General features: G+C 45.5%; 1 protein-coding gene across 1 annotated transcript in view; it reads right to left on the reverse strand.

Annotated features, from left to right (window-relative positions):
* LOC309544739 (uncharacterized protein) overlaps positions 1 to 16,275 on the reverse strand; it is a 368,721-nt gene that overhangs the window by 201,838 nt on the left and 150,608 nt on the right. Inside the window, exon 20 of the mRNA XM_082243716.1 lies at positions 14,677 to 14,729. Coding sequence (XP_082099842.1) covers positions 14,677 to 14,729 — 53 coding nt within the window. The remainder of the gene's footprint in view (positions 1 to 14,676; positions 14,730 to 16,275) is intronic.

Below are 16,275 nucleotides of genomic sequence, written 5' to 3' on the forward strand. Positions count from 1 at the left end.
CTACGTCTGTCAATGAGCGACAGAGAAAACATGTTTTGCCATCAAGTAAACAAGGAGTTGATCTGGTCACATATTATTGGCATTTATCCACTGTAATACCACTCTATAGTCAAACCTGGAAAATAATAAAATATATTTCCACATATAGTCAAAAAGGTCTATAGAACCAAATAACTTGGATAAAAAAAAAAGTGTGCTTGTATGTCTCTACAAAAATTACATACATTTTGAAAAACATGACCTAGCCATATGCCATTTAAAAAAGGATATCCAAATGATTTTTCTTGACTCTTATCCTTTAAAACCAAACTCATCTTCCAGCTTAAGGTGAATCTGGGTTTTGTCTGTGCAGGGCAAATCACACATGCACATTAAAAATACTACTACTGTCAAATACAGGGACACCAACTGTAAATGTGTACATATGCGGCCAAAGAGAAAAGGTTTGCTTGGGCACAAACGTGTGTATATTGCCTGGGTCAATTCAGAAAGGACAGCCCTAACATTACTATGTTTTGGTTTGTGGCAGTGGCAAAGCAATAGCCAAAGCAGCCAACATGGCTGCTATGTGGCTTGGAGTAGGGACCCCATTAGGCAGGCTGATGTGAAGTTTCCAGTATAAATGGGCTAAAATCAATCCTCAGGATCCTCTGCCGCTCACAGTTTGCCTTCTGTGCAGTAAGAAGCATTTGCTTAGCGGTCCTAGCAAAGATTTATTGCCCTCTATTTCTGCCCCAGACCAAAACTAGCCCCGTATACCATACACTCCTACTATAATCCAGTAAAAAAAAAAAAATCAAATTTGCTTAAAGTGATTGAAAACCCTCACATATATCTAGTGAAGTGACTGGCCTCAGGTGATACACAGAGATGAAACAAATCCTCCTAAATAAGTTGTACCTGTTAATTTGAAGAATTATCCTCTCTACATTGATTCAAAGTCCAGAATTTATAAAGCTTGTCTGAGAGGTCAGAAAATAGGGGGCTGAGAGCTGTAATTACACTCTGCAGAGCTCAGTGCGGAGAGTTCTGAGAGCTGATTGGAAGTGAGGGGAGGGGAGTCCCCCTCCCACCCTTCACATAGCACACAGGAACAGAGCCAATCAGCTGGAGGTCCCTCCCGTCACATTTTTCTCATGGTGTAAAGAAAACCTGTCAGAAAAGATTCATGCTGATAGCAGAGAAACGAAGCAGCGGAGAAAAGTAACACGTAGTGCTCCTAAAGCAATATTAAAACCTTGTTTATAAAAAAAAAAAAAATATATAAGTTATACTTACCTACTCTGTGTAATGGTTTTGGGATCCCCTTTTCTCAGGTCTTTCCCTCCTGCCCGGTGCCCCCACAGCAAGCAGCTTGCTGTGGGGGCACCAAAGCAGGCGTGTTTCCAACCTGCAGCTCTGTGTGTTCATTCAGCCATTCTGCCCCTCTATGATTGTCTCACTGGCTGTGATTGACAGCAGCAGGAGCCAATGGCTCCCACTGCTGCCAAAAGCCAATCAGGAGTACGAGTGCCCAAAAAGGTAAGGTAAGGTGCTTGTGGACATCGCTGGATTGAGAGGGGGCTCAGGTATATATGGGGGGGGGGCTGCTTGCCCACAAAAGGTTTTTTACCTACATGCACATAATGCATGAAGGTAAAATACCTTGTGCCTTTACAACCACTTTCATTGAGATAAGTGCACACTATAGAGGGATAGGCTTTGTTCATATTTCATGTCTGAGCTTTATAACCACTTTAAACTTTTTTTTTTTGTAGAACTACAAGCTTTAACTAGCCTGTCAGTTTTAAAGGCTAAGTTCACCTTTGGAACATATCACATGTTCCATGCGCATTTTGGGTGGAACATGTAATATGTTCCAGCTCCTGCTTCCTTTTCCACCGATCCACAGTTCTGTGAATGAATGAATGAACTTCAAGTACGTACCGCCAGCCACCACAACTGACGGCTTGTAGTTTTCAATTAACTGCAAGGGCGCTGGTGAGTGTTCTCATACTTCGATTCTCCCTTGCAATTCAGTAACTGCCAGCCCATATCAGAGGTGTGGACAGACAGCGTACAGTGTCTGCAGGATCCTGTCATTGCACCCATGATCTGCTGATCGCGAGTGCAATGCTTTACAGGCTCCAGTGTAAATAAAAAATGCAAGTTTTACCTGCAAAAAGATGTGCGCCTAATAAGTTTTTTTAGAAAACGTGAACGTATCCATTAACCATTTTTGGTCTGCCCTAAAGCAGTTTTTTTTAATATATACATGATTCTACACTTCCAGGTAGGGGGCCGTGCATGCTCGCTTCCGCTGTGATTACACACAGCGAAAGCCAATCGGTGGGTGCAGGGTACTTGATGTCCTCCAGCACCTGCCGATCATCAGGCAGAGAGACAGAGCTGAGATCTTCCAATGGAAACAAGGCAGAATGCCATTCTGACAGGAGGGAAGGGATGTAGTTTGCAAATCAGGGAATAAATTCCATCTCTTTCCCTAGTAAAAGCACCTCACACAGTATAGCAAAACACTGGCTAGGCACACAGTTAACCCCTTGGTTTGCACCTGATATTAACCCCTTCCCAGCCAGTGTAATTAGTATGGAAACCGTGCATATTTTTTAGCACTGATCACTGTATTAGTGTCACTGGTCTCCAAAAAGTGTCAGAGTGTCCGCTGCAATAGCGTAGTCCCACTATAAGTCGCTGATCGCTGCCATTACTAGTAAAAAAAAATTTTTAAAAAATTATATCCCATAGTTTGTAGACGCTATAAATTTTGTGCAAACCAATCAATATATGCTTATTGGGTTTTTTAGCAAAAATATGTAGCAGATTACACATTCGCCTAAATTTATGAAGAAATTTTATTTTTTTCAATTTTTTTTATTGGATACGTTTTATAATAGAAGTAAAAAAAAATATATATATATTTTTTTTCAAAATTGTCAGGTTTCAAAATTGTCAGTGTTTATAGCACAAAAAATAAAAGCGTAGAGGCGATCAAATACCACCAAAAGAAAGCTCTATTTGTGGGGGGAAAAAAGGACATAAATTTTATTTGGGTACAGCGCTGCATGACAGCGCAATTGTCAGGTAAAATAACGCAGTGCCGTGTCGCAAAAACTGACCTGGTCATGAAGGGGGGTAAAACTTCCGGAGGCCAAGTGGTTAAAGACGTTTGTATTACAGTTGTAGAGTAAGTTTGTCCAAGTGCCTTAATAATTTTGTTTTAACATAAAATATAATTATGGCTAATAAAGCTACTATATACAACTAGAACATTTATCCAAAGCACTGCTCCCTAGTAGTGTGATATGCTAAAAGCTCTTCTGCTATGTGCTCTTGATTTGAGGCATATTTATGTTAAAATCAATGATCTGTATGGTCACAGCTGACACTACCAGCTTCTACAGAAAGAGTTGGCAGGTGGGCCCCATCAACATTTTGCTATGGGATACCAGGATTTGCAGTTATGTACCAGGATTTGCATTTATGTCCCTGGTCTGTGGGAAACCAAAGAAAACAGGGGGAAGTATTGTGATGTATTCATTAGAATTATGGATAAACAGAAGCAGAATTTCATTTACCTAAGGGACCTTTTCCACTAATAAGTTTTTGTATTACCAAAAGCGAAACAGTTAGGTACCTGGTAACTCTTTTTCTAAGAAGTCTTCCAGGGCAGCATCTGAAAGAGGCTCCTACCTAAAACCGGAAACACAATAGTCCACCATTATAAAAATGTCAGCACTGCGTGCCTCAGTATTCGTAAAGCACCGAAGGAACCCTCAGTAAGCTTATGAATCCGCAAAAATAATTCGTACTGTTTAGGGCGGGGAACGAGTGCTGCCCTGGAAGACTTCTTTGAAATAGAGTTACCAGGTACCTAACTCTGTTTTCTCTAATCGTCTTCCAGGGCAGCATCTGAGAGGATGTATCAAGCAATATTTACTAGGGAGGGGATAAGGTCTGGAGCACCTTGCAACCAAATGTTTGGTCCTGACTGGACAGCTGGTCGATGCGGTAATGTTTTGTGAAGGTATTGAAGCTTGACCATGTCGCTGCCCTGCAGATCTGCTTTGGTGTTGCCCCAGCCCTTTCTGCGCTTGAAGATGCCCAAGCTATGGTTGAGTGGGCTTTGACTCCGCTCGGTAGGGCAAGGTTTTGTGCTTGGTAGGCTGCCTGTATAGCAAGTTTTATCCATCTGGCTATTGTACTTTTTGAGGCCTGTTTTCCCTTGTTGACTCGTTTTGCGCCAGTCCTTAGTTCTCTCAAGGTAAGCTATAAGAATTTTTCTTACATCTAGCTTGTTGTACGTTTTCTTGCTATCCATTGAACTTGGAAGGAAGGGGATAACCACCTTTTGTGTTCTATGGAAAGTTAAAGAGACTTTTGGTAAGAAAGCCAGGTCAGGGGTTAGGATTATCTTATCCGTTTTAATCAGACAGTAGGGTTCTTTCATAGATAGAGCCTGTATTTTACATACCCTCCTGGCCGACACAAGAGCCACTAGGAGTACTAATTTTAGTGCAAGGTATTTATCCGAGCATTTCTCCAGTGGTTCAAAGGGTAGAGAGGGGAATCCTTTAAGCACTGTGGAGAGGTTTCATATCAGAAATCTGCTGAGCTTCGTGGGTCTGGCCCTTTTTACCGAGAAGGAATCTTATGAATGGATTTTCTGCCAACCTGATGTGTAGGCAGGATGATAGAGCCACCACTTGGACCTTCAAAGTGTTATAGGAGATATTTTTGTTGACTCCTTATTGTAATAAATCTAAAATTGCTGGAATAGTCTTTTCTCTCGTACCAGAAAACAAACTTTTTCCCCAATTTCTCATAGATGGCTTTGGTCACGGGTTTTCTTCTGACTGAAATGGTATCTATTACCCTATTCGACAGACCCTTCCTCTAACCTCACCCTTTCAGGAACCAGGCCGAGAGCTTTATGACCTTGTGGTTCGGGTGGTTGACTGGCCTCTGTGATAGGGAGGTTCGGTATGTCTGGCAGTGTTAGATGTGGTCAAACACTGAGGTTTTCCAAGTGTCTGAACCACGGCCTCTGGGGCCAATGTGCAATAAGTAGCACTATTGCCCGTTCTTCCTTGATCTTTACATTTGGAATTAGGGAAGTTGGCGGAAACGCGTAGCACAGCGGGTAAGTCCAGCTTTGGTTGAACGCATTTTCACTGATGTTACCATCTGTGGGGTCCAGGGAGAAACACTTTGGGAGTTTTATATTCGTGTTGGACACAAACAGATCCACCTCGGGCACCCCCCAGGCTTGGGTGATCCACGAGAAGGTAGCTTGATTTAGGGACCATTCCGTCTGCTTTATGATTTATCGAATCAAATCTGTCAGCATGTTGTCAGTTCCCTTTAAATGGATGACGGAGATGGATCGGATGTTTCTTTCGGCCCATGACAGTGTTTTTTGTGTCAGGCCCATTAAACAAGTAGATTTTGCCCCCCCTTGTGTTTGAGGAGGCTTGGGACCAAAAATGGATTTTTGTAAAATCTTACCGTAAAATCCTTTTCTCTTAGCTCATCGACAGACGTAGTCCTCGGTGATACACCACCTTCGGGTTATGTTACCTCCGCAGGAGCAGGACTAGACAGGAAATTAAAAAGCTCTGGCCACACCCTAGGGGCAGTCCCAGAGGGTATATCCTCTCTCTCTCTGCCTCAGCAAATCAGTTATGTGAAAAAGCAGTGCTTAGAGAATTTAACCCAACCCAACTCCAAAACAGAGGGGCGGGGACTACGTCTGTCGATGAGCTAAGAGAAAAGGATTTTACGGTAAGATTTTACAAAAATCCATTTTTCTCTAGCGCTCATCGACAGACGTAGTCCTCGGTGATACACCACCTTCGGGACGTCCCAGAGCAGTATCACCACTGAGGGGTGGGAAAATGGAAATCAAATCCCAATCTAGAAGGCCCAACCGGTGCCAACTAGAAGTTTACAATGCTCATCCTTAATGATGAGACTCAACAAAAAAATTTTTCAAACAGAAAAAAACCCTCGAGGTAGACCACCGGTCTCCTCAAATTGCGGCCTGCAAAACTTTGCGGCCAAATGAGGCATCCGCCGATGCCGTCACATCAATTTTATAGAATTTAGTAAAGGTATGTACCGACGACCAAGTGGCCGCCTTACATGGACCACTGACGCCTGATGGCGAAAGGCCCAGGAAGTACTGAGCGCTCGAGTGGAGTGCGCCCTAACAGGGAACGGAGGACTCTGACCCTTAATAGAATAAGCCTGCACCACCGTTTGTCTAATCCATTTGGCAATGGTCGCGGCAGATGCAGGCAAACCCTTTCTGGGGCCATCCGTGATCACAAAAAGTGAATCCGTCTTACGGAATGATTCCGTAGCTTTCAGGTATACCCTGATTGCCCGAACCACATCCAAGGAATGCAACGCATGTTCCCGATGATGCTTGGGCTGAGGACACAAGGAAGGTAGTACAATATCTTCATTCAGATGAAAATCTGAAACCACCTTAGGAAGAAAAGATGGCTTAGGATGAAGTACTACCTTATCCCTATGAATCACTAGGTATGGGGACTGGCATGATAATGCAGCCAGTTCTGACACCCTGCGAGCAGAAGTAATAGCCACCAAGAAGACCACCTTCTGGGATAAAGTAAGCAAGGGAATCTCCCTGATGTTTTCAAAGGGAGGTTTCTGTAGAACCGACAAAACCAAATTAAGATCCCAGGGCGGTAAGGGCGCGCGGACTGGAGGAGCCAGGTGCCGCACCCCCTGGATGAAATTCCGCACCAAGGATTTGGTAGCTAAAGGTTTCTGAAAGAAGATTGCTAATGCTGAAACTTGACCCTTGATGGTGCTCAAGGCTAGCTTCTGCTCAACCCCTTGTTGCAAAAAGGCCAATATTCGAGACACCGAATAGGTACGTGGAGGAAATCCTAAAGATTCGCACCACGCAATATAAGTCTTCCATGTGTGATAATAGACTTTGCTGGAAGTCGCTTTCCTAGCTTTAATAAGGGTAGGAATGACAGAAGTAGACAAACCTCTGTCCTTCAGTACTTGGGTCTCAATGGCCAGGCCATTAAAACCAGCGACTGTAAAGCACGAAGGTAAATAGGTCCTTGAGACTACAGACACTCCCTGAGACGAAGTTCCCACGGAACGTCTGCGACTAACCTGTCCAAGTCGGCCAGGCCGGCTTGAAGAGGCCAGCCTAGAATTTCTAGGACCACTGGCGCTGATTGGATCTGAACCAAGCGTCCCTAGAGGTACCTGGCCCCGACCATCCGAGAAAGTCTGGTCGTTTTCTGTTCCCACACATTTATCAGATACCTGATAGTTATCAGGCAAGGTGATCTTTTCTGGTTGAATCTCAGGGACCGAAGTCACCCGACTAGAGGCTACTTGGCCTATCTGGTCAATCAGATCCGATTCCTGTGAGGTATCGGGACTAATCTTAGGAAAAGGTAAAGGAAAAGATCTATACAGGGAACGGTAGCTACCGCTTCCTGTACTAAAATGTTGGAAGGGAAGAATCGCACCGGTAGTAGTGGTTGATGCTCGATCTAATGTCCTGAATACCGGTGAAAACGTCCCCCCACCCTGAAATTGGGTGGGGGCGCACCTTCAGGCTGTGTACTCCTTTACTTCGGGTTTGGCTGGGTTGGTCCTCTGCTTGTCCGACCAGCCCTTCTTGAACCCTCCTGGAGGAGTCTTGCCTTTCCCGGAAGTACCAGCCGGGCGTCCTTTATGGGCGGTAAAGAAAGGTCCTCGCTTGTTGCGAGGTTCCTTAGCTTTTGCAGCCTGTGGCAAAAAAGTACTCTTGCCCCCGGTGGCATCCTTAATGATTTCATCTAGGTTGGCTCCAAATAGACGATTCCCCTGGAAAGGGAGATTGGTCAAAGTCTTTTTGGAACCTAGGTCAGCTGACCAGCATTTTAACCACAGCACACGTCTGAGGATCACTGCTAACTTAGATGCATGCCCTAACAAGGGAGTAGTGTCCAAGGCTGCGTCACAGATAAACCGTAGCCCTTGTATGATCTGTTCTATCAAATCAGATGTCTCCTGGGGAATATCTTTTCCCCTAAGATCTTGGCGTACCATCTTCGCCCATTCTGTAAGTGTCTGGGAAACTAGACCAATAACAATTACTGGTCTAAATGCTGACCCTATCAGAGAAAAGATAGTGCGGGACTCCGCTTCTATCTTTCGATCCACCGGATCCTTAAAGGACGAAGTGTCCTCCACTGGAATAACCGTGGCTTTATTCAGCCTGGAAATAGGCGGATCCACGACTGGTGGTACCGTCCATTTCTTAATGATGGATTCCTCAAACGGATAGCGTCTAGCAATACGCTTGGAAATAGTAAAGGTACGTTTAGAATGTTCCCATTCTCCTTTAATCTGATTTCCAAAACATTTAGGTACAGGAAAAGCCTTCGCCGTCTTGATGGGCTTATTAGTCCCAAAAGGCCTCTCTGTTTCAGTTACCTCTGCCGGTAAAGCCTCAAGTTTTAAGGTTTCTTGCACTGCCACAACTAGTGCGTCCACCAATGCTTCTTCCTGAATTATAGCAGGAGAAGAAGCGTCCTCCTCACTGTCTGAGGGGGCTTTACCTGGGATAGCAGCCCTTGCAGAGGAACCTGCAACTGCAGTGACCATCTCTGAATCAGAGTCAGAGGTGTCAGATGGTATAGGGGTAGGCGGGGGTCGCTTCCTTGACCCCCGTCCCTGACAGGCCGCCTCCACCCGAGCCACCATAGACTCCAAAATTGCTGTAAATGACTCTATACTCTGTACACCGGCGGGTCCCGAGGCCCCCTCGAGGGAAACAGGTGGGGGAATCTGTGTGGCAGGGTCCATAATAACTCCAGTTACTTCCTGGATGATATAATTCAAAGTAAAGAAAAACTTTTTTTTTTTTTTTTTTTTTTTGACCCTCAGCGCCACAAAAAACCCCTTAGTGTTACCTGCTAGGGATCCCTATCGATCGAGAGAGAGAGAGATAGACCCCCAGGCTCACCACTTGATGTTCAGAGTTGAACTGCAACAGCTTACAGCGCTGTCTTAGACAAACAGGAAGTCTTTTGGCTGGCTGCCCAGGAAGAAAGGAGGCGGCTCCGCCCCTCTGTACGCCTTCCGGCGCCTCCCACAAGCTCCACGAGGTGTAGAATCACCTAAAACATGGCCGCCCCCATGCTGGAGACACGAGGCTACGCCAAAATGGCGGCTCGTGCGATCCAGCAAAAAAAATGGCGGCGGCCTGTGCTGACTAGCGGTGTGCTACAGGCACACAACACTCTCTCTGCATGGGGATATGGCGTGTTTGGCGGTACCGGCCCTGGCGGACCGCATGGCCGTTCGGGAGGCCTGCTATTAGCTGGAGATCTGACTTGGAAGGCAGTCTACATGTCCATGGCTTCTGACTGGTAGGTAGCTTATACTTAACCCATAAGATTCCCAGAATGCCACAGATTACATCTTTAAAACATGTATACAATAGATAGTTAGCTCCCAAACCAAGCCTCCTGGCTTTTGCACACATAAAATCACACTCAAAGTAGGAGGATTTGTGACATGTTATAGGATAGAAAGAAACTCTTTCTTACCATACAGAGAGGGGCCCGCGTTCACCACAAAACCCGTCAGGGAAAACAGGGGGAACATACTACTCACCATACCGGAACCAGGCGGGCACCAACTCCTGACAGTACCCCTCTCCACCGGGGCGGGAGGGCTGTCGACCGATACAGACGCCGTGACTCATGGTCTTTGGCGTTTCAGCGAGACGTTTAACTCGCGGGTTCAGTCCTTTAATGGGACTTTGTCGCGGCCGACTCAGCGCGGAGCTATGGCCTGCACGCGCTCGTAGGCTGAACTGGGGTGACCACCGGATCTCAACATCCAGCCCGTCGCCCAGTTCAGCTTTCTTGCTTGAAGATCTCACAGGAACACTGGAGAAAAAAAGCTGTCCAAAAATCCTTTTAGAAAAAAATTTCTTGCCAGGACCTAAGATCCCAGCAAGGTATCTAGGTCCTTACTCCTAACTAGACAGAAAATAACTGATTTGCTGAGGCAGAGAGAGAGAGGATATACCCTCTGGGACTGCCCCTAGGGTGTGGCCAGAGCTTTTTAATTTCCTGTCTAGTCCTGCTCCTGCGGAGGTAACATAACCCGAAGGTGGTGTATCACCGAGGACTACGTCTGTCGATGAGCGCTAGAGAAAGGGGGTTCCATTCTCCTTATCCGCAGCGACCTGCCATATGCGCTCACCATCACAGACTGCTAGCGTCCGTAGTGATCTGCACCAGGTCAGTCTGCGTCCATCTGCGTCCCTCGAGATAAAGAAGCAGGCTAAGTCACCACTGAAGTGTTCTTTTGACCGAAAAAGGGACTGGGATAGTCGTCTCTAGGGATGATGGGTTGCCATCCCACCGGGCCAGAATATAATTTTGTAGAGGCCTCATATGGAGCTGTGCCCAGGTGACAGCCTGAATTGAGGACATCATTAGTCCCAATACCGACATGCCTCGACTGATGGTCATGAATTCGACCCCTATTAGAAATACTATGGTCTCTGATTTTTCCGACCTTTTCTTCTGTTAGGAAAATCTTAGTTATTTTGACATCTAGTACATAGCCCAAGTATGTAACCCTCTGGCTTGGGATTAGTTGTGATTTTTCTGCACTCATTATACACTCTTAGCTTTGCCAGTAAGACGCTCGTGCTCAGATTGGTTTCCAGGCTTTCTGCTGATTCAGCAAAGAACAGCAGGTCATCTAGGTATGGCACCATGCCTATGCCCTGCTGTCCCAGATTGTTTTAGGGCTTCTGCCACTATTTTTAGAATATCCTGGGTGCCAAGGAGATGCCGAAAGGCAGAGTGGTGAACTGCAGATGTAGCGTGGTTGCCGGGCCTTGGACCGTGAAACGTAAGTATCTTTGATGATTCTTTATCGGTACGTGTAAATATGCATCTTGCAGATCTACTGTAGCCATGAATACTCCCACGGAAGGATATTCCTAACCGAGTAGATGGACTCCATCCTGAATCTCTTGTACCTTATCCTTTTATTAAATGTGGTTTGAGGTTCAGTATGAGCCTTAGCTTGCCTGATGGCTTCTTCCTCGCAAATACGTTTTTTCCTTCTCCGGCGGGATGTGTCAAATCACTTTTTGTTTCAGTAAGATTTGTAGTGCAGATAGAAAGGCCTTCGCGTGGTCTTTGTCCTTTGGGAGTGTCGTCACCAGGTACTTGGTTGGGGGACAAGATGAAAACTATCGAGTAGCCTTCCTTTATCGTGAGAAGGACAAATCCATTTTTCGTGATCTTCCTCCACTGATGAGCAAAGGTCGCCAATCAGCCTCCCACCTGGAGACCATCATTGCTTTTTGTTTGAGATAGAAGGCTTGAGGATAAAATCTCCCTTAGCTTTTTTGTTTTGTTGCGTCCAGCGCTTCTTTGGTCCCGTTTTATTAAATCCCCTGGATTGAGGAAAGGGCGCTTTTCCCCTGCTACTTTTTGGTTTGGGGAAACCCTTTGTTTTTGGCTGCTGTTCTGTCCAAAACCACTTCCAAGTCTGGCCCGAACAGTAAATCGCCTGTGAAGGGGATTCCACATAATCTATTTTTCGAAGCGATGTCCCCGCCCCATGACTTCAGCCACAGGTCCCTCCTGGCTGAATTGATTAGGGCAGTGGTCCTCACTGATACCCTCACTGCTTCAGTTAAAGCATCCGCGAGGAAGGCTGCTGCTCTGGTTAGTGTGGGAATGGTCCTTACTAATTCTTCTCTTGGGGTATCTCCTGCCAGCAACTCTTGTAGCTGAGTCAGCCAGACTAATAAAGGTCCTAGTCCTGCAGGTGGAAGCTATGCCCGATTTCATATTCGCTGCCTCTGCTTCCCAAACTCTCTTTAGCAACGCCTCTATCTTCTTACCCATGTGATCACTAAGGGTACCGGAGTCGTCAAAGGCTAAGTTGGACTTATTTGCGACTCTGGCGAGGGCGGCATCAACTTTGGGGCACTTTGCCCAAGATTTTTTATCCTCCTCTGTGAAGGGGTAATTGTGCTTAATCACTAGTGGCGTAAAAAGCTCGCCCCATCCGGCTCTTCCCCATTCCTTCTTGACTATGTTTTTCAGAGTCCGATGTACCGGGAATGTTCTCGGTTTTTTTTGGTTGTAAGCCTTTATACATCTTTTCGTGTAAGGAAAGCTCCCCCATTTTCTGCTCTTTGATGCCCAGCGTGTCTGCTATGGCTTTCAGCAGACTATTCGTGTCTTCCAAAGAGTGCCTTCTGATGCTGGGTCTTCATCATCTGAATCCAAGCACAGGCCATCTTCAGATTCGGATTCTGAATCATCCGAATCAGTTTCCTGCTTTGCTTGGTCCACTTCTTCCCGCTACATGAGGGGATGGATGGCCTGCTGGTCGACAGGGTACTGGTCTGGCTGGAACCTGCTGGAACTTCCAATTATTCTAAAGCCGAACGTAGTGGCCCAATCATGCTTTTTATTTCCTTTTTGAAGGATTTGAGCATGTCCTTAAGGAAACCCTAAGATTCCTTGGCCACTATTTTGTTGATGCATTTCTGGCAAAATTGCTTTTTCTATTCTGGGGGAAACCGGTGAGCGCAAAAGGCACATGCCTTGCTGCTGGTCTTTGCCATTTTCTCTTCTGCGGTCTTTGTCTTTATGTAAGCACAAAGAACCCAGTGAGATAGGCAGTTGCCATGCACAAACAAAGACCCCTTTGTAGTGAGGTAGATACAGAGGGAACTCCAGAGTGCTCTGGCTTACCTTGGAGCTGTCCTAACATGGAGGATCTGCAGGGCAGGGTGGGGAACGTCTGACATGGTCAGTCCCTGCTTAGAGGCTTTTTAACTGCTTCTTGCCCCCAGCTGACCCCATGCAGGTGGGTGAACATACCTGCACTGCTATTGCTTTCCTGGTCTTGCTCCATCTGTTGTTTAAGTGAGGAAGGAGTTCATCTGCCTTTTTTCCTCCTTTTCTTTTTCTCCTCTTTTTTTTTTTTTTAAATCACGGCGGCAGTGCCGGAAATGTCACTGAAGTGCCCTGCTCTATCGTCTGGCTCCGGGCCTCCACCCTACCCAAAGATGGCTGCCGACCACAAATACGTCACCGGAAGCTCCACACGTTGCCGGAAGTGATGCCCCCGCCGCCATCTTGCTCCTCCAAGCAGTGTGGGCTCCAGTTTCCTAGGATGATAGGGCTGTCGGCAGGAGGCCGCTTCGTGGGGTCCGGGTGGACGGCCGGTGCCAGGTGCAGATGGAGGCCATTCTGTGGGGAATGCCATCGGTATCTAATAAAGTTTGGGGGGGATGGTTGCATGCCCCTCAGTAGGGGCGAAGCCTCAGGCATAGGCCCAATTTTCTGCCCCTGGTCTGAAATACCCAAAGCTTGCTGGGCTGGATGAGAAGCGGACCAGGGAGTCCCCTACAGTTAGCACAGAGACTGAAAAAAACAAACTGCTGCAGCTCCTGTGGGTCCGAAGGAAACACAATTAAACTGGGGCACGCAGGTATGGCTGTAATTTTTATAATGGTGGACTACTGTGTTTCCTGTTTTACATGGGAGGAGCCTATCTCTCAGATGCTGCCCTGGAAGACAATTAGAGAAAAAAATGCATGACTATTAAATCCTATAGAACGTTTCACACCAGTCAGCTGCAGGTCAGTTGCAAGTCCTGCATGCTGCATTTTTGGTGCCCTTCCCCATGGAAATGAATAGAAAATGAATAGAAAAACAAAAACACACCCACTGTCTCATTTTTATTGTGTATTGTGGGTCGCATGTCCTTTTTTTCATAGATGCAAAATGCAGCGGAAATACAGCAAAAAAATGCATGTGCGTTTTACCGCATTTTTGCAACGAAGCAGTGTAAAAGCAACCTGTTGATAATCCAAGTCTATTCTTCCATCTGGGAACTAAGCTATCTTACAAAACTAAAGTAAAATTCTATTACGCAATTTGTCTTTTTTTATAAATAGGCACTAAAGTTCTTTTTCTAGCACAAAGCATTTTTAATGCAGTGTTACGTATCAATTGCATTTTTTTTAAACAAATGAACAGGAAAAATACACTCATTTATGAACAAAGAAGAGGAGTATTGGTACAACAAAAGTTGTTCATATTTAGGATTATGGCAGACGAGGGCTAGCTCACTTTCCTCTTTAGTTTACACTAATTTATGACTAATGGCTACAACTTTATTTGTAATCTATAAATTAATGAAAAACAGGACTGAGCTGTCAAACTCACAACTTAGCAAAGCAAATTACACTAGGTTCTCCCAATGAAATCAGCAGGGCTGTTTATATGAAAGCTGTCCGCTACACAGTTTATCAGCAGCTTCTGGTAAGTACAGGGACAGGAGTCACACAGACAGTAGATCTTTGATTATCCTGGGAGAGCCAATTTTGCAACATAAACAGCAGGGCTGATCTGTATTTTGACAGCTCAGTTTTGCAGAGAACAGGAGACATCCAGAGAGCAGAGACAGGAGAGGCTTCCAACCCAGCTGCACCTTCTCCAGCACAGCTGGGTGCCTCTTCTGCCTTTTGGGTGGCCAAGTCTTGCTGTAAACAAAAATTAAATCTTCAGGGAAAAACGTAATGCAAACATGTGAATAAGGAAGATTACGTTTTAAATATAAGCGAAAAAAACTTACCTTTTTTTCATTTCTAGTAGTTGGTTATTTAATACTGATCTCTCCTCTTCAAGCTAAAAGAAACAACATAAAAGTCAGTAATAAAGAATGAATAAAGAATGTATTCAATACAGAACAGAGACCTCTAAGGCCCAATACCACTGTAAAAATCTTAAATGCGGAGCACCACTAAAAATTAAAGCTGAACTCTGGTTGCTATGATTTACATTATCTGTTGATGTGTTTAGGTTTTTATGTCCTTACCTATGTAATAATTGGATTTTTGTAAGATCTTACCGTAAAATCCTTTTCTCTTAGCTCATTGACAGACGTAGTCCTCTTTGATTCACATCAATTGGGTTATGTTGCCTCCGCAGGAGTAGGACTAGGCAGAAAGAAAAAAACTTTCTGGCTCCACCCTAGGGGCAGTCCCAGAGGGTATATCCTCCCTCTCTCTGCTACAGGGAATCAGTTCTGTTATAAAGCAGTAACAGAGAATTTAACCCAACCCAACTCAATGATAGAGGGGCGGGTACTACGTCTGTCAATGAGCTAAGAGAAAAGGATTTTACGGTAAGATCTTACAAAAATCCAATTTTCTCTGTCGCTCATTGACAGACGTAGTCCTCTTTGATTCACATCAATTGGGACATCCAGAAGCAGTGCCACAAATGAGGGGTGGGATTGACAGAAATCAAAATCCAATCTAGAAGGCCCAACCGGTGCCAACTAGAAGTTTTAAAGGCTCATTATAAACAAAGAATGAGACTCAAATAAAAATTCCAACGGAAAAAAACCCTCGAGTTAGACCACTGGTCTCCTCAAATTGCGGCCTGCAAAACCTTGCGGCCAAACGAGGCATCAGACGATGCCATTACATCAACTTTATAATGTTTTGTAAAGGTATGCACCGACGACCAGGTAGCCGCCTTGCACACCTGGACCACTGACGCCTGATGGCGAAAGGCCCATGACGCACTCAGTGCCCGAGTGGAATGCGCCTTAACAGGGAACGGGGGCTCCCGACCCTTAATAGAATAAGCCTGTACCACCGTCTGTCTGATCCATTTGGAAATAGTCGCGGCAGATGCAGGCAACCCCTTTTTGGGTCCATCCGGGACCACAAAAAGTGAATCCGTCTTGCGAAACGAGTCTGTCATTTTCAAGTATACCCTGATCGCCCGGACTACATCCAAGGAGTGTAAAGCAAACTCCCGAGGATGACTGGGCTTAGGACACAGGGAAGGTAATACAATTTCTTCATTCAGATGAAATTCTGAAACCACTTTTGGTAGGAAGGATGGATTCGGACGAAGAACCACCTTATCGCTATGAACCACCAGAAATGGGGAACGACAAGATAATGCAGCCAGTTCTGACACCCTGCGTGCAGAAGTGATAGCCACCAAGAAGGCCACCTTCTGGGACAACGTAGGTAAAGGAATCTCCCTAATATCTTCAAAGGGAGGTTTCTGAAGAACCGACAATACTAAATTAAGATCCCAGGGTGGTAACGGCGCGCGCACTGGCGGAGCCAGATGTCGCACCCCCTGGATGAAATTCCGCACCAAGGAATGAGTAGCCAAAGGTTTCTGAAAGAAGATGGCTAATGCTGAGACC

The sequence above is a fragment of the Pelophylax lessonae genome (assembly GCF_965119305.1).
Source record: "Pelophylax lessonae genome assembly, chromosome: 1".
NCBI classification, from domain to species: domain Eukaryota; kingdom Metazoa; phylum Chordata; class Amphibia; order Anura; family Ranidae; genus Pelophylax; species Pelophylax lessonae.